Source organism: Melospiza georgiana, chromosome 1, assembly GCF_028018845.1.
Source record: "Melospiza georgiana isolate bMelGeo1 chromosome 1, bMelGeo1.pri, whole genome shotgun sequence".
NCBI classification, from domain to species: Eukaryota; Metazoa; Chordata; class Aves; order Passeriformes; family Passerellidae; genus Melospiza; species Melospiza georgiana.
This window is the reverse complement of record NC_080430.1, coordinates 28232148-28255441: the sequence shown is the minus strand read 5'-3', so window position 1 is coordinate 28255441 and position 23294 is coordinate 28232148. Positions and strand designations below refer to the sequence as shown.

At 36.9% G+C, this 23294-nt stretch overlaps 1 protein-coding gene across 1 annotated transcript in view; it reads left to right on the top strand.

Annotated features, from left to right (window-relative positions):
• Positions 1–3130: 3130 nt before the first annotated feature.
• Positions 3131–23294, top strand: part of VWDE (von Willebrand factor D and EGF domains) — a 29822-nt gene continuing 9658 nt past the window's right edge. Inside the window, exons 1-18 of the mRNA XM_058034818.1 lie at positions 3131–3190; positions 4914–5145; positions 7095–7160; positions 7898–8157; positions 9552–9641; positions 9958–10102; positions 10791–11005; positions 11308–11381; positions 13283–13556; positions 13638–13846; positions 14292–15274; positions 16434–16570; positions 19297–19452; positions 20038–20142; positions 20486–20600; positions 21922–22172; positions 22292–22511; positions 23043–23180. Of these exons, the coding sequence (XP_057890801.1) occupies positions 3146–3190; positions 4914–5145; positions 7095–7160; positions 7898–8157; positions 9552–9641; positions 9958–10102; positions 10791–11005; positions 11308–11381; positions 13283–13556; positions 13638–13846; positions 14292–15274; positions 16434–16570; positions 19297–19452; positions 20038–20142; positions 20486–20600; positions 21922–22172; positions 22292–22511; positions 23043–23180 (3715 nt within the window). The 5' untranslated portion in view covers positions 3131–3145. The remainder of the gene's footprint in view (positions 3191–4913; positions 5146–7094; positions 7161–7897; positions 8158–9551; positions 9642–9957; positions 10103–10790; positions 11006–11307; positions 11382–13282; positions 13557–13637; positions 13847–14291; positions 15275–16433; positions 16571–19296; positions 19453–20037; positions 20143–20485; positions 20601–21921; positions 22173–22291; positions 22512–23042; positions 23181–23294) is intronic.

Genomic DNA, 23294 nt, shown 5'->3' with positions numbered 1-23294 from the left:
GTGGGTAATCCTGCCCTGTAGGTAACCTTCCTTAGCACTTCAAAGCTATCAGAACCTGTTTTCAGATCCTTATAATTTTGTCAGATTTGAATCATCAGGAAGCCTACAAGAAAAATGGAGAAACGTCATTTACAAGGGCCTGTAGTGACAGGGCAAGCGGTGGTGATTTCAAACTGAAAGAGAGTAGCTTTAAATTAGATATTAGAGAGACATTCTTTGCTGTGAGGGTGGTGAGGCACTGGAACAGGTTGCCCAGAGAAGCTGTGGATACCCCATCCATGGAAATGTTCAGGGTCAGCTTGAATGGAGCTCTGAGCAACCTGGTGCAGTGAAAGGTGTCCCTGCTTGTGTCATGGAAGTTGGAACTATATGATCTTTAAAGTCCCTCTAAGCCCAAACTGCTCTATGAGTGTATAAAATTGCTGGGTGTTAGACAGAGGCAAAGCTTTTCTGGAGCATTTCAGCAAAGTCACTATTCATCATTCTGAGAATAATATTTGAAATAATCTTATATCAAAATCTGTTTTTATTTAAGGCATCCTGAATAAGAAAATCATTATTTCAATGGAAAATGTAGCCAACTCCCTCTTAAATGCTTCTGGTTGGAGCAGATCTGTTCTGCAGGGGTAACATTTTTGCAGAGAACACGACATTAATTTTTGAGTGTCTGTCCATAAACATGATAATTTATTTGTTTTTGCTGTTGCTGAAGTTAGACAGCACTTCAGTTACACTCAGGTGTGCAGAAAAGTTGTTTTTATTTGTGTTATTGATGATGACAGTTATTTTTAGTTGTTTTTCAGAATGAAAAAGAAAAAAGAAAAAAAAATCAACCAGTGTTAACACAACATAAGATTTCCAAACAATAACTATGAAAATATTAGCATGCTTCTAGAAAGGATAAAAGGATACACTGGATTCATAAAGAGCTGGATGGCCTTTTAAAGTGATATGCATAATAATAAGAAACTTATAATTTGATCTTTAGTAGGATTTATAACCCTATTACAAGTGACTACAGTCAGCTGTTTTAAAGATCTATCAAATGATGATCTAATTAAACTGTGGAGGGAAAGAAAATAAAGACTTGTCTCATGTCTAGCCTGATATATTAATGGAGAAGGTAACAGATATTAATTGTTTCAGGAGTGATTCAGTTACAGGAAAGAAAACTAATGAGGGTGCTGTATGAAAGGGAGAATTCCAGTGAAAAATAGAGAACAGGAAGAAACTTTCATCATGGTTCGTAAACTGCTTGTGCTGTAGCTTGCTTGGAAAACATTTCAATAACACACATGACTGACCTGTGATTCTTCAAGGGCTTTTCTCTAAATTCCAGTGAAGGGTAAGTTCCCTGTAAGGTCAAATTGTGTGGACATGAATAGCCCACAGGCTACTACAAGAAACTCAGAAACACAGTGGTGGCACAGTCAATCACTGTGACTTCCAGCTGCCCTTAGAGGATAGAAGATAAAGCTATTGTTACCTGCCTGGGTAGCCTAAAGCTGTATCAGATTAAATCTTTAGTCTTTGAAAGACTGTAGGATTCTCATACTGTGCCTGTGCTGAGAGAGATAAAGTGTATTCCTTCAATAGGGCATCTTCTCCATTTAAAGATGGGGAATTACCTGATTTTGAAACTGTTTTATAATTGTGGTTATCTAGAACAACATGAAAAATGTGGAAGATAGTAAACTATTTTATATTAATAAACTAAAATGTTTCTAATCAGTAACACAATTATACCATGTAAAGTGTACAACAAATACAGACACACCTGGGACCAAAAGCTGGAGATCAGAGCATTTATATTCAAAATGTAACATTTGACAGCTTTGCTTACAGCTGCATCTTTAAATTCAATGCATAATGAAGGCAAAAATTAAGCTTCACTATATCATTCAGTATAACCCAAGTTTCTGCTCACAGTTAGCATCAATTGGTATCCATTTTAAAAGCAACTTAAATAGATAGGTATACTTTTAGTGTCACTTATATATAAACGTTCTCTTACTTTATTTTTCCATTCTTTCACTTTCCAAGCAGATTCCTGAACAAGAATGAGTCTTCAGTATGTTGTATGTAAATATGCCATTAGCCAGAACTTTTGTTGTCACTGTTTTCGACAGAAGTCAACTCACATGCCAGATCAGACTCAGAAATTCTGACATTCTGCTTTATTTCTAAATGAGTTTATGTTTAAAAAAAACCAAAAAACAAACAAAAAAAACAAAAACAAAAAACCCCAAAACCAAACAAACCAGCCAAATAAAAACAACTGTGATAAAGACTGCTTCAGATTCTGATCCTTCATTTTATCTATGAGAAAATTTGAGAGATTTTTCGAGGCCACAAGGTCACTTAGATGTCAAAAAATGTTTGGCAGTTGTGTTTCTTTATTATAATTTATTACATCATTAATGCAAATTTACTTAAAATGTCTAATCAAGTATCTACCCATTTTAATGCACACTTTTGCTGTGTTCTGCCTGTATACATGCAAACTGCATGCAACTATCCAGCTATCTCTCATCCATTTGAGGGAATTGTTAATTTCAGGCAGAGGAGTTCTGTAAAATGGTAATCTATTGTGAAAAGACCTTTGGATAAACCTTACTCTACTGAGCTAAGTTTTGTATTCTCATATATCTGACACTTCATTTGTATTCAGATTTCATAAATATAAGTAAAACTGGGAAATAAGAATCCATGTAGAATGTATAAACATATTCCTTCCCACTGGTTTTGCATCTAGGGTAAATGCCTATGTGGTTATTACTGCATTTATTGTCCACTAAAAAGTTATGACATAATGAATTCTGTTAAATTTCAAGAGTGCTAACATGCAGAGTTGTTGTTACTAGAACTTCAATATCTTCTTTCATAAATTTATTTTTGCATAATATTGCAACATATCCTTATTTTCCTTTAAAAATGCTTAACATCTTTTCGAAAATACTTGTTAGGCATTCCATCTTGATACTCTAAATGCTCTTGCTCCACAGTTCTGGAATGCTCTCCTGGTGGACATCAGATCCTGCAGAGCCCTTACCGAAGTGTGCATTTTGATTCATCCCACCTCCAGCAATCAGCTATTCAGGATTTAATCTGTGACCATTCCCTGACTCCAGGATGGTATCGCTTCATGGTTTTTGATAAGCCTGCTGAGATGCCAACCAAGTGTGTGGAGGTATTGTTACAAATAGTTTCATTCTGAGAAATAGATATTTTGGTGAAGAATTTTTCAGTAGGATAGGTACAAAAAATAGTGTGATTATGGGGACTGATGTGGATCAATGCAAAGTTCCTATCTTCTCTAAATACTTGATTATATTAAAATGTGTTGACTGGAAAATTAAGTCTTAAGCATTGAAAATTTTACACTGAATGGGCAATAGCAGAGGATGATAAATCAAATCCCTTTTAGAGCACTCAAAAACTGTAATTTCCACTCAGTTCTGAAGAAATTTTCTCAGTGGCAGCATAGCAGGGCAATCATGTTGTAAATGGCACTGTGTGATGGTCAGTGTGTCAGGAAGGCCCTGTGAGAGCAGTATAAAGGCTTGCAGCCACATGAATCCAGTAATTGTGGAGCTTTTAAAGTCATCATGTGACAGAAAAGAGATTACTCCTAAAGTGACTTGAACTAACAGAGCTAATTGAATATTAGTTGCCTTGTCATCTGCAAGCCTCCAAAGACTCAAGAGTTGCTTGAAATATTTAATACTTCAGATGACTAGTTCTTTATTTCAGAGCTTATTTCTAGCTTTATTTTGGAGCTTTGTTATATTCTAAGGAGATACATCTTTTTAGTTTCCCCTTTTTAAAACATTTATTTCCTCAAAAAACCTAAAAATGTCATTAGAATATTGTAGTCTTGATTTTTCTACTGAATTGAAATTTCCTTGTCACAGTCTCTTAAAATTAAGTGCTTTTAAATGAATCCAAGCAGTTCAAACATGCATGGATCTGCTGCCCACATCTCTTAAAAGAAATCCAAGAGGTTAGTTGAGCCTTCAGTTGATGGCAAAGGGCAGATAAAACTTTAACACCTTTAGCTGATACTCGGTGTACTCCTGCTCTGCACTGCATTTGCTGTGCCCTGATAGCATCCCACAGTCGCTCACTGTAGGGTAATGGTGCCAAGTAGCGCACAAAGCCATAACACAGCTGTGAGCTTTTCTGAGCAAGCACTCAGATGTGGCTTCCTGTTGAGTTCTTCACACACTAAATTATAGCCTGTCTTTAGAAAAAACACAAATTCACTCACACACACTCTTGCACTCTCACACCCTTGCACACTACTCACACTCGTGCACACTACTCACACTCACACACACTTGCACACACACTCTTGCGCTCATACTCACACCCTTCAACACTCACTCACATGCTTGCACACTACTCACACTCACACATCCTTGCACGCTCACAGTTGTGCACACACTTGCACAATACTCACACTCACACCCTTGCACAATACTCACACCCTTACACACTCACATTGTTGCACACTCACCCCCTTGCACACTCACTCACACCCTTGCACAATACTCACACTTGCACACTCACACTTGTGCACACTCTTGCACACTCGCACCCTTTCCCAATACTCACACTCTTGCACAATACTCACAGTCTTGCACACTACTCACACTCACTCACACTCTTGCACACTCACTCACACCTTTGCCCAATACTCACACTCACTCACACTCTTGCACACTCACTCACAAATTCATTTAAGTCTCTTTTGTGCGTATTTGTATTCAGCCTTGAGGAGGAAAGTCAGCAATCCCTCTGTTATACTGGCTGAACTTGGCTGAAAGCTCATGCGAGAAATTAATTACATATGTACCTCTAATTAAAGCGCAGCATTAACCATTTCCTGATGTTTTTCTCTGGTGCTGAAGATGAATCACTGTGGGACTCAGGCCCCTGTCTGGCTGTCTCTGAGGGAGTCAGAATCCATGCCTGGACCTGGTGAGATGAAGCAGTTAACAGCCTGTGCTACATGGCGGTTTTTCTTCAGCACTTCCAAAGACTGCTGCCTGTTCCGAATCCCTGTCAGGGTCAGGAACTGTGGGGATTTCTTTGTTTACTTTCTGCAGCCCACCCAAGGGTGCATGGGGTATTGTGCAGAAGGTGAGAAAATGCATGCTCTAACTCAGCTAAGTGTGTGTGTTTATGAGTAGGTGTTTTTCTGATTTATATCTGTCTGCTATTTGGTGGAGTGGAAATGTCAGGAAATAGTTATGCTAAAATTTCTTGCAATCCTTGCTTTTAATATTGATATGATAGGAGAAATGATCTGAAACGGTGAAGTGGATTCACTTCACCCCTCTTCAACTTACATGTAGCATTTGACTAATTTTCAAAGACCAGAAACTTAGGAATTGAAATTTCCCATGTAAAGAGCTGGGGTTATAAGACACATCTAGAAGTCAAAATTCAGTGTACCAAAATTCAATGTAGTTCATGGCACTCACACTGTTCAAATAGCCATTACTGAACATGCATAGAATTTTGTATCAGAATAAATTTTGTCTTAGGAACTTGAGCAAAATGTGTTTATATCAATTATTATTTAGCACTGTTAGGAGTATTTTTCTTGTAATTCTTATCATCTTTCTGGAGTGTATATATGTTGTTGCTAGAAGAAAATTCAGCACAGAAATGCTCTACTGATACATATTTTATTAGTTCTATGAGAAAGGAGACCCTTTGCAATGTCTCCTACTGTCTTGGGTGCTTGTGCTGCAAAAGTATGTTGGTGTTGGCAGCTCAAAACTTCAGCATTTCATTATTCATGACAGATTTTTCAGATAAGCAAGCCAGGGTTAAATCCTTAGAGTTATGAATACGGTGAAACAGGGACAAATTTGTGTAATAGGAAATTCTTATTAGCTCATATATCTCACCATTATGAAAATACTAGCAGGATTTTCATGCATCATATGCTGTATTGCTTGGAGTCATGTTCTCTGTTACTGACTACTTTCAAAAGCTTAGTAGCAAATCTATCAGTGGGCTTTCTGGTGCCTTGTTGGCCCATCATTATACCTTTAGATCCAGTTGTTAAAACATTCTCCAAGGGTTCAGCAAGCGTGTGCCTGAAACAGTGAACTCTTGCACAATAGGACTTGCATTTACTTTGGATCCTGGTACATGATGAGGAAAGAAGATATACAAAACCACACCTAGACAGCAAGCTAGCAAATTTTTACTACCTCAAAACAAAGCAGGCAAAAAGCATAACTCCTACTTGCCTCTACTGAACGCTGTAAATCTGAAACACATTTTGAGTTCAAATGCACATATTTAAGATGATGTTGTCAAGTACATTGTACTGTTGTACTCCTTTTTTGTATCTAGGTTACCATGTGGCCAGTGTTTTTTCTTTAAAAAAGAGCACTTGACAGCTGATATACCTGATACCTCTTGCAAATTTTCTATCTGTCTCTACATGCTAAGGAATTCAAACATTATACCACTGAAGTGTGGAACAGCAAAGTCTGCTCTTTAGTCTTTTTGGTTAATGGGATTTCCAGTGTTGCTGCTGCCCTTCTGATGTAGTTTGGGTAGAGTGACTAACTGGCATTTTCATGTTTAAGTCAAGTTCCACTTATTTTTCTGTAGCATTCAAAATACAAAACAATAGCAGGGCATGAGCAATTTTTCTTAGGCTTCTGTAGGAATGGTGATATTTTTTCAATGCTGGTCTGCACTGAATTTTGCTGTCCAGGGTTATGGTTAAAGAATAAGTGTTCAGATGTGAATTTAGGGAGGCAAAATATATATTTAAGAGAATAGTAGAATTCCTTTTTATTCACTAGCAACATGTTTAAGTATTTGCTGAGCACAGGAGCAGTAAAGGTTGTAGAGGTGGTAGGATGTTCTGTACCCTTCCTCATACATGATTTCCAGCAGAAGACATTGTGCTCACTGCTGTCCTAGCTGTTCATGGATCAGATTACAAGATTGCTTCTGTTCTGAATTTTTGCACTTCAGTTAGTGTTTTGTGACATTTGGTCTATAAGAGCACTGCTGTTCATATTCTGTATGTGAATATAAAATGTAAAAACACTGTATAGTTGTTTCAGATGCAAGGCCAAAGACCTGTGATCCTGAGGGAATGGAAATTGAAGGCGTCTGTAGCAGTGAGTATTTTGTTTTGATTTTCCAGATTTTCTGTGCATCTGTGACCCAATAATGTCAGCACTTAGTGATATTCTGACTTGAATAAAAACGTGTTCATGTTATCAACAGTATGGCTTGGTTTGTGGCAAAATGAGCAGTTTGAAGGTAATTTCAGACAAACTTGGATTACAAAAGTTCTTTCTCAGAATATTTTGAATAGGTGTCAAAATGTAACTGTAATGATGCTGAATGATTCTTCAGGAGTAAAATATAAGAGGAATCTATGAATTATGTTGTTACTTTTTCTGTTTCTTTCTAAATAGCCTTTTTCTTTTTCCTTTTTTCTTTTTCTTTTCCCCACTTTCTTCATAAATAGTGAAATTATTCTTCTTGTTGTAAGGCACATTCCCTTGCATGTTGCTCTCTCCTGCCTGGTAAAATAATTAATTGCATTTTATTCTCTTGTTTGTGTTTTTGGTTTAGATTTATTTGGATTGAGTTTTTTTCCCTCTTTAGCACCTTCCTGTTGTCTAGAATGTAATCAAAAGCCCATAGAGAGTTTTCTGTCCATTTAATAATTATTAGCAGGAAGATACGTATTTTTCTTTGATTCTCTTAAGAAATTATGTAGCATTTCCACATATAAAAAGGTAAATATTACTAGTGCATTAATTGGCAAAAAATGTGTCAATGCCATTGTATCCAATACTGATTTTGTGCAGAATGAAAAGCAGAGACCACACTTCTGTTTGACCAGGTAACCTGGCTCCTACATCATCTCCAGCTGTGCCACCACCACTTCCATCTGTTCCTGAAGTTGTAGCAGAGATGATCAAAGGCAGCATCTACCTAAGGTGTATCTTTGGCATTCCTTTTGCAAACAGCTCTGTTGGATTCATTGTCACCTGGTCAAGACTTTCTCCTGAAGGTGTGAAAGAAGAACTTACACATGAAACAGCAGTTCATACCTTCTCACTTCTAGAACTTGATGGGATAAATGTCAGACTTGGAGACAGAGTATGTTAAAACATTATTATGATTTCTTTGTGTATTTGTAAATATGGCTCAGTAGACACTAACAGTTTTTAGAGAGGGGTCCAGCACCTTCCTGTATAATTTTTCTTGGCAGAAGCCTACTGCCTCTACTTCCTTACACCAACTGCCCATATGAATATGTAAATATCACAGAAATATAACTACCACTGCCTCTGAAGTTTTGAGACTGATTGTCTCAATACGGTGCAGTGACCCTCCAGGAAAGTTTTTTATTTGAATAATGTAAATTAAGAGGATTTTTGGATACAACTCCATCTCAGTGAGAGGCTGTAAGAGCCAGAGGTTGTGAAAAGCTGTGTTGTTGATTCATTAGAGGCATATTTTTCTCTGGATGTGGGTTTGTGTCTAGGATTTATGTTTTAATCTATGCCATCACAAGCAGTGTGATGCCTTACCTTCCATTGTACCAGGATGAAGACTTAGGGTCTCATGGTAACTATGAGAAGCCTAAGCATTGGAAAATCAATACATCTTTCACCTATATATACCAAAATAGAGGTTAATTTTTCCTGAAGAAAATAAAACAAAAAAAAAAACATGGTTGGTATGCATGTGTATGTTCAAGCCAAAGTCGGCTGCCTGGATGGCTTATGGACAGGAATAGCAATTTTTATTCCCCGAAAATCATTTGGAGACTTTGTGAAGACTTGCCTGACAGTGTTGGCTTGGTGACAGTCAAAAGGAAAGGCACAATCATAAGCTATCTCCTGCTGCTATGAATCAATTTTTTTTTTCAGGATCAGAAATACTGCATATATGGTCAACACATCTCAAAATGGATACAGCAAAATAAAAACAAATGCCAAAACAAACACCAAACCAAAGCAAAATCACAGTGTCTAGTAGCATGAAACTGGTTTCATGGAGGGAAGCCACACTGAATTCCTCATCCTGAAGAAGATTATCCAGGTCTATAACATCAGGAAAAATACAATCTAAGATCTGATGGTCACTAAATAAAATTAAAAAGCAAAAGCTATGAAATACAAACAAAGAGTAGTGAATAACTTGTAAACAAGTGTAAAATACATTTTCATAGATATCATTAATTGTAGAAATGCTCCAGAAAAGATTTTTAAGGTATTCATTGAATATGATTTGTGTGCAGCCATTAGTTGAATATATCTCTGCACCAATGATAGAATATGCCAGGAAAAGGTCCTAGGATGCTCAGTCTGTTTCTGCTTTTTTTCTTTAGTAGTATTTACCTTTTACCAGTGGCAACTGGTACCTTATGGTGCAACCAGAAGACTGGCCATGATGAATCATTGAACTGACCATGATGGCAAAGTTTTGATTTCATGTGACCACTTCATATCAAAAATATATTTTTTTATTCTGCTTTTACCCTACAGGTCTACTGTAGCAGTTCTTCTTTTTTCATGGAGAAGCCAGATATACAAAGCTCTTCAGTTGAGAGCAAGGAATTTTTTGCTGGAATTAAGGTAACTTTGTAAAAACTTGATGTGGTAGGAATTTTTGAGTATTGCTAGAGCAGTCAGTCTTCTGACTAGAAAGCACTTAAAACGTATAAACTGTGAATTAATTGACCCTGTTGTCAGCTGAGGTGGGCTTAAATTTGTCGAAAAGCACTTGCCCCTTTACCCAACTCTTCAAGACTGTGGCTGCTGTGTCTGCATCTTCTCCTCATTATGCTGCTGCTCCTCAGCCCATGTAAATAAGCACTCCTAGCTGATTAGGAAGCAGTGCTGCAGTTTACTCACAAAGATTGCATTTTAAACACAATTTCTTCTGTGCTAGATACATCCAGAAACATACAATATATCAGAAGATGGGAAGGAATATAGACTGACAATAGAAAGTAGCATTCCTATTCCTTGTCCTGAATTTAGCCAGCTAAAAAGTGACTGCAAAATCTCATTAACATTAAACAGTGTTGATGAAGGTAAGTATTACCCTGATTTTGTTACATTTTGTATATTTATTTTTGTATATTTTTTTATAAATACTGTGCTGGTTTCCTTCTTCAGAGAAGTGGTTACACTGTAAAATACTTTCTAAAATGTTGAAGTATTCAGTCTCTGATTGATGCTGCTGCAAAATATGAAAAAAAATACTTGTTGAAGTTTGCAGGTGTTTTGGTAGACATTGATATCAGAGCTACATTCTTTAACTTGAATAGAATACTGTAATACTTATAAAGTTTATAATTCAGGTAATTTTGTGTACGTGTTGCATTGCAAGTATTATATATGCAGTCATGAAGTCATTATTTTTTACTCTTATAGCCATTTTCTGTAATATTTTCTCAAACACAAATCCTGTGAACCAGGAGGAGCCTTGCCTATGCAGACAACCTTTTTTTTTTCATATTATCAAGCCTATCATGATTTCCATTTGTCTGTCAAACTGGGGAATGCAAAAACATTGTCTCGGGTGTGTATATGAAGAGGTAGATAGGAGGTTTTTTGCATGACCAAACTAAACCCAAGAAAAATGCATAATTATTTTAATTTATGAAAGTGTCTGTAAATAAGTTAGTATCTACATTAGTTAGTATCTCCATATGTAGTATGGAGAATGTGACTTACTTAGAGAAGGAACTCACTAATGATATATTTTCTTTAAAACAGGTAAAGAGCAGTTAGGTCTAAACTTGGCTCTTTCTTCTTGTCATGTGGATCTTCTCCAGAAATCCTGCAATGATGGAATCTGTAGTCAAGCTGTAATTTATTTCAGTGCTGTGACAGACTTCATGCAGGATGGAGACAGGATTACCAGAATTGCAGTCAAACCTGTATCCAGTGAGAATTTCCTGTGGAATGGCTATGTTCCAGAAAGCACACAGGTTGAAAATCCTTGTGTTAAGATCTGTAATCTGTCCAGAAGTGTTGCTGGTGTTAGTGAAGCTTTTATTTCAAAAGCTTGTGACTTGCTGAGTCACACCAAAATTTTTAAGCGCTTTGTTTTTCCTTGAAATTCTCATTTGAATTTTTTGTCTTACATTTTAATATTGAAGTAACTACTAAGATTGATTAAAAGTATAATATAATATACTTATTGGAATGTAAACTACTATCACAAATAATGTAGCTGAGTGCATTTATTTCCTAACCTGACATGTTTTCTTTTTTTTCCTTTGTTTTGAAGATTACGGTTAAGGATCTACCCACTGCCTACTGTTACTCATTTACTGACCCTCATATAATTACTTTTGATGGAAGGTAATTATTGGCTTGCTGTTCTTAATTTTAAGTGTGTTGGGAGTATTTTTGGGTGGGTTTTGGAGAGTGTGTTCTGTTTCTTTAATTATCTCTATATTTGTTCTAAATCTGTGCAGGTGATACAAGTAAGCTGTAGTTTCCTGCAATTGCACTGAGTGATTGACAATTTTTTTTTGACAATAAGGATTAATGTGCTTTAGTTGGTAAAATCTTGCCTGTCATGATGAGGTTTGTAATATTTGCATTTCTAAAAGCAAGTTTTGGGGTTGTGGCAAGTGAATGAAGCAAATGGATAAGAGGAGTGGTAGCTGTAGAGTCTGTTGACTGCAAAAAATAGAAATGTTCATATATTAAATATGAACCATCATAAAATGATTGAGTAAAGAAAACTTTTAATGCAAAGATGTTTCCCTATTTTTGTGTGTCAGTATCAGAATCCTTGTAAGGATCAAATTACTAGAAGCTGTCTGCTGTCTGTGTAGCATTTTGCTGCATTTATTAGTGGCATTGAAAGCAACTTATTGACTGCTGTCACTTGCACATCACTGGCCAAAAAGGATTTTGAAATGAAAACAGCTTTTGTAGCCACAGCTGGTTTTGGTGTGCTTCTTTCCTACAAGGTATTTCTGATTCACAAAGGATGTCTGAACTAACATGGGCTCCACACCTGGGAGTTCTGTGTTCTTTGTTCAGCAGAAGCACATTTCAAGCAGCAGGGTGAGAAGGCGAGGATATGCTGCCTCCAAAAAAGGATGTTCAACCCACACATGATAACAGAAAGGGAAATAAAAGTTGTGATTGGTTCTCTAAAAGAACTTTGACTACTACTACTAGTAAAGTCAATGGGCTTATCCTAATCTTGCAGTTTCTCCTTCAGTAGAAGTTTTAGGGATGTCTTAACTGGGCATTGTAACCATGGATGCATTGTGATCAAGCTTTCTCATGAAGCAGTGTTTTACTGCAGTGTGATCTGTCTGTAAGCATGATGCTGCAGAGAAAGAGCTCTCTTTTTTAAGGATAAATTATGTTGCTACTTTATTTTACAAACTGAAGAAACAAATTACCTACTGAATTATGGACAATCCGATGCAGTCCCAGTAGTGCAGCCATCTGCAGTTTGTCTGCTGCTCCATTATACACAAAGCAAATTGACAGGCTACAATCAACTGTCAAATGCCATTTATAGCCAAGAGGCTATTAAACTTACAGCAAAAGTTTGGGGGTTTTCTTTCTGGTTTTTTTTTTCTATTTTTTGCTGCTGAATCATTAAATTGGCTATTTTAACCTTGCTTCAGGGGACAGATGGCTAACCCTAAGGAAAAAAAGCAAGTTGCTATTTATGGTTTTCATCTTAAATGATCATTGGGAATAAGCACTCCCCATCTCCATCTTAATAAAGCAGACCTTTTTAAAATGATGTGACTTTCTAAATCATTTTGTCAAGGGTACTTGTGCAGTTTTCAGCAGCTGCCCCCACATGCACACTGCTGTGCATCTTATTGCTCTTGCTGCATAGGTGTACCATTGTAGACACACAAAGCTTGAGAAGTACCCTCCATATGCACTGTTAGAATCAAAGAATAGCAGTAGCTTCATGCTTCTGTTTCCATTCACAGCCATTATCTACATATATTCCACTCATGATCCTTCTTTTCTGCTGTAAAAATAAGATTTGTTTTTTCATTTTAGAGCTGCTCAGAGGAAGATATGATGGCATTTGCTCAGGATAAAGCTGTGTTGTGCTCTGTGAGCTGTAGTGGTTTTTCTGATTTGGGAAAAGGAGTTTCAGTATCAGTGTTCACCAAATGATAGAAATCTGCTTGAAAATAGAGTTGTTGACATGTAGTGATACTGTTAGTTCACAACCAAAGTGATATCATGTGCTGTTCTTTTGATTCCAGAGCCTATGACAATTCTAAAACAGGAACATTTGTTCTCTATAAGAGTACATCTCGAGATTTTGAGGTTCATGTTCGCCAGTGGGACTGTGGAAGTCTTCACTACCCAGCGTCCTGCAACTGTGGCTTTGTTGCTAGGGAAGGAAGTGATATAATTGCATTTGACATGTGCAGTGGTCAGCTTCATGAATCACAGCCACACTTGTCTGTAATAAACAGAGACACAACAGGAAGCAATGTCAGAATCACTGAATCCTACCTAGGAAGAAAAGTAACAGTAAGTGGTAAATAATTGCTTACAGAATAGGTAAAATGAAAAAGCAAGTTTCTCATGAGGCTATCTTCAATCTCATTTTAGGTTTTGTTTTCTTCTGGAGCTTTTGTTCGTGCTGATGTGAGTGAATGGGGGATGAGCCTAACACTTAGGGCACCCAGTTCAGATTACAGACATACAGTGGGACTCTGTGGCACCTTTGATGGAAATGCAGAGAATGACTATCACACTGCAAGTGGCATGGAAATCCCAAACCATGCTAATATTCCTTTTTCTTTCATTAAGGAATGGAGGTAAAAAAATGCTTCTGTTGATGAATCAAATGCCACCATTTTTGGTTCTACCTTTCCTTAACACTCTTAAAACCTTATCAAAAATAAATAATAAGACTCTGCTTATGTTTTTAAGTTGATATTAGAATGTCATAATTACATTCCATAATTAATTTAAGAGAAAATTTAAACTGTATTGCCAAAAAAAGTATTTAAGCACTATGATGTAAGATTAGTTTGATTAGGTTTGGAACAAAGCACCAAGGTGTACAGAAAGTATCCACTCATCTCAATTCTTTTATAAGTTACTGTTGAGGTTTTGTGTTTTAACTGGTGTTTAAATATAACTGTGATGCAGACATGCTGTAGAAGTATGAAACAACAAAGAACAAAAAAAGTTTATACTTTAGTAACACAAAGAAAATAGTTCAGATGATACAGTTTCACTTTTTCCTTTCCTCACTAGGATTTTACCAGGGGAGAGCTTGTTTGACAAGACACCTGCTTTGTTAACATCTTCTAGAAAAGTGTTCTTCTGTGACTGTACACTTGAAGATACTGGATTACACCAACCAGCAACCAATCTGGAGACAGTTACTCAGTCAGAACCTCTGGCTTGTAAAGAAAGTGAAAATGGTAGATTTCTTTCTTTGATACCAGGACTGGATGTCACTGCTGAGTATCTTGGTCCTGCTGATCTTGTCAGGGGCTTAAAGAAACGTTCATCTACACATGAAATGGATTCAACTACACTTCTGCAGAGGCAGAATAATCAAACCAAACTTCACAAAACATCACTATTAAACTCACGTCTCTCTACCACCTCAGAGCGAAATACTGGTATAGAAAGAGAGGGAAGTTCAAGCTTAGACATTAGGAGAAATTCTCACTATTACAGCAGTCATTTTCACAAAACTCAATCTGCTACAAGTAGAGGGAAACGCCAGAATTATTATGAATACCATCCAGTATTTGTCTTCCAAAGCCTCAGCCAAACAGATTTAGAGGGATATAGTTATTTTTTCCCAGAGGACCATGCCACTGACACAGATGAAAATCTCCTTCCTTCTTGGCCCACCCCTTCAGGGCTTACTGAATCTAGTGCTCTGCTCCTGTGCCAGCAGGCAATAGCTAATTCCAGCATAGGCAGGTCCTGTGGTGCCCTCCTTGGCCGCCGGACAGGGGATGCCATCGATATGTGCCTTAAAGATCTGCTGCTGAAAGATGACCTCAGCTGGGCAGAAGCCTCCTTAGCTCTGCTGGAGAATGAATGTGAGAAAAGAATTTTAGAAGAAATAAATTGCAGCCCAGAGGAACTTGAGGAGTCAGTTGAGAGCCTGCTTACTGCTCTGAAGTGTCCCAGTCTCTGCAGTGGCAATGGAGAATGTACAGAATGGGGCTGTGCATGTTTTCAGGGCTACAGCTCATATGACTGCAGCATGCTGTCTGGTAAGGGAGGGGAAATCACATTTACTTCAATAATATTCTCAGTGTTTGTGCAAAGTGTATTTTTTTTTGCACTCTTTCTCTTCTGCTTTTGTACATAGGCAAGGGTTCTCAGTTGTTTAGTTACAGTTTACTACAGCTGTAATTATTTTGCATTCAGCCTTCTTGTTTCCAAGGCCAAAAACTGAGCTTAGTTTCTAATAGGTCAGATTAAAAAAGTGACTTTGCCATGCAGAGTGTAGCCCCAAGAGACTGTCAGTGTTTCCACATGCTGTCTCCTTCAGGGAAAATATGCCACATTCATCACTCCCTTAGTTTTTTATAGTTTATGTGATCCTGCTTATTAAATCTCAGTGGGATGTTTTTGTCTTCAGTGATGTTACATCTCTGTAAGCTGTTAGATGGGATGGGAGCAGAATTGGTAGCGAAGAAAAAAGAGCTGTAACAAATAGTGCTGGGCAGGGTTTGTTTCATTTTCAGTAGGTAAGATATTCACTAAAAATTCAGTTGAACAATTACACTGGAAAAATAGGAACAGTACTACTGAAGTCAGAGCTCCATAAAACCTGTAAATATTTTGGTTTGCAATCATGTTTTTGTTTTAATGACTTACTTAAGAACAAATAGAGAAAGAGAGAACAGAATAACAAATATTTGACTTCAAGAGGAATAAGATGGTTTTGCCTCATAAAAACTGCTTTTGAGTGTTCTGATCTGTCATTTTATATCCTGAAATAATTTCCTCTTTTTTTTTTATAGTTTTTAGTTTTTAATAAAAAATAATCCCTATATAAATTATTGCATAAATGCCTCCTTTCCAGTTCCTATTTCTAAGGCCTTAGTTTCATTTCAATTTTATTCTGGAAGTCTGATGTAAAGAACCATAGTTGAGAAATCAAAACATGTATTCACATGCATTTGTTACCAGTTGAAATTTCTCTGCTTCCTAATACTGAGATTCCAAGAGAAGACAGAAGCCTAGCTTTAAATTTAAAGTTTCAGTGTAACAATATAAAGTCTTTATGCTTCCTTTCAGCTGATCTCAGATCTTCTTGTTTACATAATTTTCATGGTTGGATAGAAAAATAAACATACTGCATAATGTAAATGCATATGAGTGAGTTCTCATACTAGCATTTATTGTCTAATCTCTGCTTCCAAGACCAGGCTCCAGAAATTACAGAGCTGGAGAATGCTGGGCTGTGCAATATCCGACAGTATGACTGCACATCTGTGAGAGTGTTTGGACATGGCTTCAGGGACTCATTGAACCTGAAATGTGAAATCATCAAATTGCAAGTAGGTCTCCCTGAATAGTGACAATTACATTTTAAACTTCCTAGAGAACAAGGGACAAAATGTCAAGATATTATTCATTGACATGGGCACAGCCCAATGGTTTAGTGGAAGCTAAAAGCAAAGGCACTCAGCACTTTGCAGCAAGTGCTTTGCAAGATTGCCATTTCCTCCATGATAAGAGAAATACAAAACATAATGGGAATGTTCAGCAGCTGGGAGGGAGATAACAGCCCACAGCAGCTATCCATCAGAAGAGGGCAAGGGCAGCCCTATTAGTAACAACCAGCACATCGTTGTATTTTTAAGTGCTTATGGAGAGGAATTGAAGTACCACGTCTTTGAAAAAGGACAGCAAGGTTAAAGCCATTACTAGATTTCTGTCTCAAATCTAATGCTTGAAATAGCCTTTTATAAACATAATAAATCTATTAGGAAAAGATAAAGGCATTTTTGATATGTTGTCCATTTCCCAGAGGTAGAATACCATGGGTATTTAATGATACATCTCAGGTTTGAACAGGAGATTAAAAAATGTTTCACTGTAAACTTAAGGGGAATTTGTGTGGAGAGGCTGTTGTTGCTCATTCTTTAAAAAAAATCAAGGTAAATATATAAGGAATTTACAAGTTGTAGCCTGGAATAAATGGTCAGCATACAAGTTTTTATGTCATGTTAGATATGAGAAAAAAAAACCTAAAAGTAAAACTGTAATTTATTGGTGTGATGATGGAAGGGGTGAGAGCTGGCAAAAGGGGAACCATTCAATGGGTTCCTGAGACAATAGTTTTCCTTAGCTATTTCCAGCAGATGCTGAATTTATTTTGACAGATTAGGCAAGGCTGGTTATAGATTTTTCTTAAACTCAACATATATCCACTCAAGTTGGCTTGAAATGATTGTCGAGAGTAGGTTTATGCTCCCCTTATATTAAAAGATTTTTGTACCAAGCTTCCAGTAAGACAATTATTGGGAGTTCACTTATCACAGTTTGAAATGTCTCAGTTTTAACTCATGGCAAGATATTGTGAAATCTGTCTTGGTGATGCTGTTATTTGGCTCCCAACACAAAAACTTCCTAATTAGTCACTTTTAATGATGATCTTCTCACTGACAAGAGCCATTTTACTGCTGTTAGCTGTAGTTGAGGAGAAAGCTGTGATTTTTTTCCTTGAGAATACAAAAGAAAGGAAGTTTGGGGTACTGTTTTTTATTTTTTCTGGCTGGAGAAATAGTTAATTTAAGGAAATGTCAGTGAACTTGCAACAGTATAGAACTGCACATATTTTGAGATTGAACTTAAATGATCAAAATTTTGTAGAAGAGGCATGTTGACAGAATTTAGAATTTCTTTTTGATTTCAGTATTTTCACTTTTGAAATGTTAAATCAAATCTATTGTTCATGGGCTATCTTACCCAGTTTAGGGTAGATATATGATACAGGTTTGGGTAGGAAATGGCTAGGAACCTATGATTACAGAGATAGAGAATTTAACGGTAAAGGATAAGAGTATGTTTAATCTCTGCAAAACAAAAATACAGTTTTATTTCCTTCTGGTTTACATTGAACTCTAGTTTCCATGAACCTTATGAGCTAGAATTCTTACAGATCTGAAGGCTTTTTAATTGGTTTTTTGAAAGGTTAAACTGTTTCTGAAAAAATTATCTGAACTTGTCTCCAGCTAGTAACAAAAGGTTTCTGAAGAAGTAGACAGTATCACATTTCAAAGGTTACAGTACTAAATGTACTCAAAATTACATGTTTAGAAATATTTAGCTTTTATACTTACCTTTGCTGTTAATTTATTAAATGAGTATAGGGTGAAAGAAAACAATGAGTGGCTGGAACAGAAGCAGCACATACGTCTTTTTAGCAAAAGTGTTCTTTTTTCTGCTAAAAAAAAAAAAGGCAAGGCCTTTATCACAGATGGCTCTTCATGTGAAGATTCAGATTGACTAAATGTTTTGATTGGTTCCAGTAAGTAAAAAAATGCAAGCTCAGTAAAAACTACTCAAGCTCAAAATCCTTTTTACTTGCTGTTCTCTTGATTCTTAGTCGGCCTGGAGTCTTAGTTCCATGTCATTTTATTTATTTTCCATATGCTTAACCCTACTTCCACATCAATGCTTCAGACAAATAGTATTATCATCCTTATTCTGTTATCTTGAGCTCTCAAGATGGATCCTTAGATGCTCTGTCCTCGCAGCAGTTTAGAAGAAAAGTCTGTGAGTGTCAATAAAAATCAATGGTGTCTTGTTCCATTGAACAACCTCTTGGCTCATACAAGGGCTAAATGGCCAACTGCCAGTATTGCCCCGGGACCCAGAATGATTCCTGAGCCCTGCCAAAGCCCTCATCTGCTCCTTTGACTAAAGCCTGTCCTGGCATGGGAGCAGAGGCACTTGCACGTCAGATCAGCGTGTTTGAGGATCACCCACTGCTTCACCCTCCTGTTCCCTTCCAGCTGGGAGGGCTGTTTGTCCTTGGCAATGCAGTGCCAGAGGGCCGTGCATCAGGACAGGCTTCTCTGCCTGCTCCTCCACAGTAGCAGGATTAGGTAAAAATCTGTGTGTGCAAATACTGTCATGCAATATTTGCCACTGCATTCTAATCCAGGCACATTAGACTGGTTCAAACACTGTGCAATACATGGGGAGTTTTTCTCTGGTAAAAATGTTTTTGTGATGTATTTCAGTGAAAAAACAAATTTTCTGTCTTAACATTCAGTATAGTGATAGACAGTGGATTCCTGGAGAACCTCTAACTGTGCCAGCTGCCTTCCAAAATGCCAGGACTGTTGAATGCCAGTTACCAAGTGATGGTCAGCAGTCTGATGTCATGGATGTGATTGATGACAAACCCATTGCCAGATGGCAAATAAAGGTACTCTCAGAAATTTCAAATATTTACTTACAGATATTCCTATTAAGATGAAAATACATCACATAGATATTATCCTTTATTTAATGGTACTAAAGGGAGAAGTCAGCTTGCTTAACTTGGGGTCTCAATCTTGTCACCTAAACTTAAGTGTCAAGTATTGTTTGACAGTGTTGTCCTGCAAGGGTACTGGTAGATACAGCTAGGGCCTGCAGAGAGACGCATTCTTCAAGAGCAGAAGTTAAAGGCCAAGTAGTTATCCTAGAGTATTTCAAATGACCTTGGATCCATCTTTGGTAGAACTGAGTTGAGCTCAGCCACATGTACAAATCCCTGTGAGCAGATATTGGAGCTCTCATACAGATGGAGTCAATAAGGTCAATACAGCCTACACACAATTCAATTTACCTTACATACTGACATCTGCCTAGACTCCTTGGCAGATTTGATTAGATTTCTGATGATTTTTGTGAGGGTTTAGACACCTGCACGTGGGTGTCTATTAATGAATGGAAGCTCATGCTAGCAGACCAGGTGGGTCTATCAATACCTGTACCAGTTAATCAATTTTTACTGCTCACCTTGCAGGTTTCTAATGATGGATTTGTTTATAGCAACTCTGAAACAATGATATTGTATGATGGAGCCTGTCAGACATGCGAACCACAAGAATCTGGGTTATGTATGTTAAAGGTATGTGTTTCACTACTCTCTATTATGAAAGTATGCAATTTTTTAGGCTGAAAAAAGTCTAGAAAAATTAGCAGAACATACCTGTTCTTGTTTCCAGCAGGGATTATCAGTGCATAGAAAGAGAAGCTGGGATGAGGCAATTTTAAATGTAAAAAATCAAACCAAAAGTTCTTCATGTAATTACCAAGTAAAACCTAACTTGCTATCAGTTGTTTAGATTTAAAACCAAGCTTAGTTGTTTAATAGAAGTGCAGAATGATTAGATTTTATTTGATACTTACAAATTCATAGCCAGTTTGATAACCAAAACCATTAATGAATTGCATTTTCATTTCTCTGAAAGGAGAAAACATGCAACATAGATGGACTCTGTTACGGTGAAGGAGACACAAATCCAACCAGCCCTTGCTTACTGTGCAGACCTGACTTATCAAAGTTAACTTGGTCAGTTGTTGAAAGTAAGTTCTAAATGGTTATTTTTTAATACCAAATAGTCAAAAATCTGTGAAGTTTTTAAATTTATGGTAATAGTGATGCTTTAAGTTTAACTAGGTAAGTGTTTTGACATTTCTATTAGTTTCTGAAAATTATGTTGTTGTTTCCAGACCATATATGTAATATTTTAATTTACTTTCCCTAACTCTTCTGCTGTAGCAATTACAAAGAACTAATGAAGATTAACAACTTTCAGTCTAATTAATGCTTTGGAGTCTTGATATTTAACACAGCTACACCCATATATATTTGTCTTCAACATACAGGTGTAACAGGTATTTTTCAACAAATTATTCTGATGGCAAACAACTGGAGATCCCAAATTAAATTAAATGACATGTCATATTTATTTAGACATTAATATCTGGGCACCATTTACATTGATGGCATAGATACATTGCCTAAATCTAAGTACATCTAAGGCTGCTGTACTCCAGTCCAGTTAGAAACCATACTATGAAGGGAAAACTTAAGTCTAAATTTTTCATTTTCCTTTTCTGTAGTACAAAGTTCCAACATAGAAGTTGTAGCTCTTTTGGTGCAGATATCAGTCTTTGGATATCCACATCAACTTGGTCCCTTCACCAAATGGAATGTTTCTTGGAGTTTTCATACTGGCCATCCAGCCTGTCCTGCCAACCCCAGCCTATAACAGCACAAATACAACCATCCTATCAGTGTCTTCATGAGTGAAAGGCTCATGAACTCAAGACTCTGCCTTGATTAGGAAAGGTCCTGTCTGAATGGGACTTCTGCTGCCTGTCCTGGTGAATCTTGTCCCAGTTCAAACTTGTAGTGAAAGCCAAGGTAGATATAACTGTTCTAAAAGGATGTGATGTGAATAGAAGGAATGAAATGAAACTCATCCAGCAGAGAGGGAGTCAGTGGATTTCCATGTTATAACCATGTTATGGACTGGAATTCAATACAGCCACAGTCAGAAATGAGACAAGAACGAAAACCAGAGGCAACACTCCAAACCTAAGGAGCACAACCTCTTTCTGCAAGGAGGATGATGTTAGAAATGAGGGAGTTTAGCAGCTGACACTGGTTACGCCTTCTTCTTCCTTCATGTTTTTTGCCACAGTGGGTGAATTCTTGCTGACAGCATTCACTGGCTAGCATTGAAAATATCAAGTGTTTTTCCTGTGCCCTCAAATGACATCAGAATTTTTAGAGAAATAAGTATGTGGAGTTTCTTTAGTAGAAAGATATGTTCCTTTTAATTTTTATAAGTATATTGCAACTTTTCCTTAGAGGAGGAAAATATCTCCTTTGTTACAGGTAACCAGCCTCCAGTGCTTGAAACTTTTCAGGGTATGCTACAGACATTTTATGGAGAAGATTTTTTATATCAGTTTTTGGCTTCAGATCCAGAGGGCTCTGCTATTCATTTCACATTGGATTCTGGTCCAGAAGGTGCCAGTCTTTCCCCATCAGGTCTCCTTTCATGGAAAGCTGTGTCAATGAATGTCCACAAATTAACATTTTCTTTGACAGATGACTGCAATGCAACAACCAAGGTAGAAATAGAGGTAATGAATATTGCAGTAAAATGACACTTACTAACAAGACACCTAAGTTATCTATTTTCAGAACTCATTGCTAGTTCATTAAAAAAAAAGAAAACTGTCTTATTTGGCATGTCTTGTAGGTCAGTGTAAAATCATGTGATTGCCTAAATAATGGCTCATGTGTGACAAACATTAATTTCCCACCTGGAAGTGGAAGATATCTTTGTGTGTGTGTGGCTGGATTTGAAGGTGATCTCTGTCAAGTGAATACTGATGACTGTAAACTTAACCAGTGTGGTATTGGCAGATGTGTGGATGGAATAAACAGCTATTACTGTGAATGTCCACATGAACTTCAAGGTAAATTGCTGCTTTATTTCTATGCATTTATCATGTTTAGTGATAAATAGGAGTTTTTAATTTTATGTGTAAAATATTTTTTTAAATTTTTCGCTGTAAGTAAGTTACTGTTGTAAGTTTAGTGTTATGAAGAAACTTTATGATCTTGTGATACAGATATATGATATACTTCAAGATTTTTCTTGCATGAATATAATAGTTGTTTATTTTAGTTCATTATGAAAGCTAATTTGCATTGTTCCCTCTGCAAAGGTAAATTCATCAACACAGGGAAACACAGGAGATTCCTCCTGCAGATAAGCATGTAGTCCCCACAGCCCATCTTCTCCATATTCTACAATAAGCAAAGTGCTTGATATGAGAGGAAAAATGTGAATAACAAACCTTATCAGCTGTTCTTATTAGATGTGCTGAAATGAATGGTTGCACTTTTTTTTTCTCAGCACTTGCATACATTGCACTTTTATATGCACCATCAAAGTCTAGTGACACAATATTTTAAAGAAAATTTAAATCTGTGTTTCAATACAGGTAAAAATTGTCAAGAGGATGTAGATGAATGTGCATCCAGTCCTTGCTTCCCTGGAGTATTTTGTTTCAATACTTTTGGTTCTTACTATTGTGGTCCATGCCCAAATAATCTTCAAGGAGATGGGAAGTCATGTCATGGTAAAACTATTTGATTTTCAGAAGAATGGTATTGTCTTACTGTCATTCAGATAAAACATCTTTGATTGTGCTTCGTGTTTCTAGCAATAACTTAGAACTCTTTTCAGTAGTCAG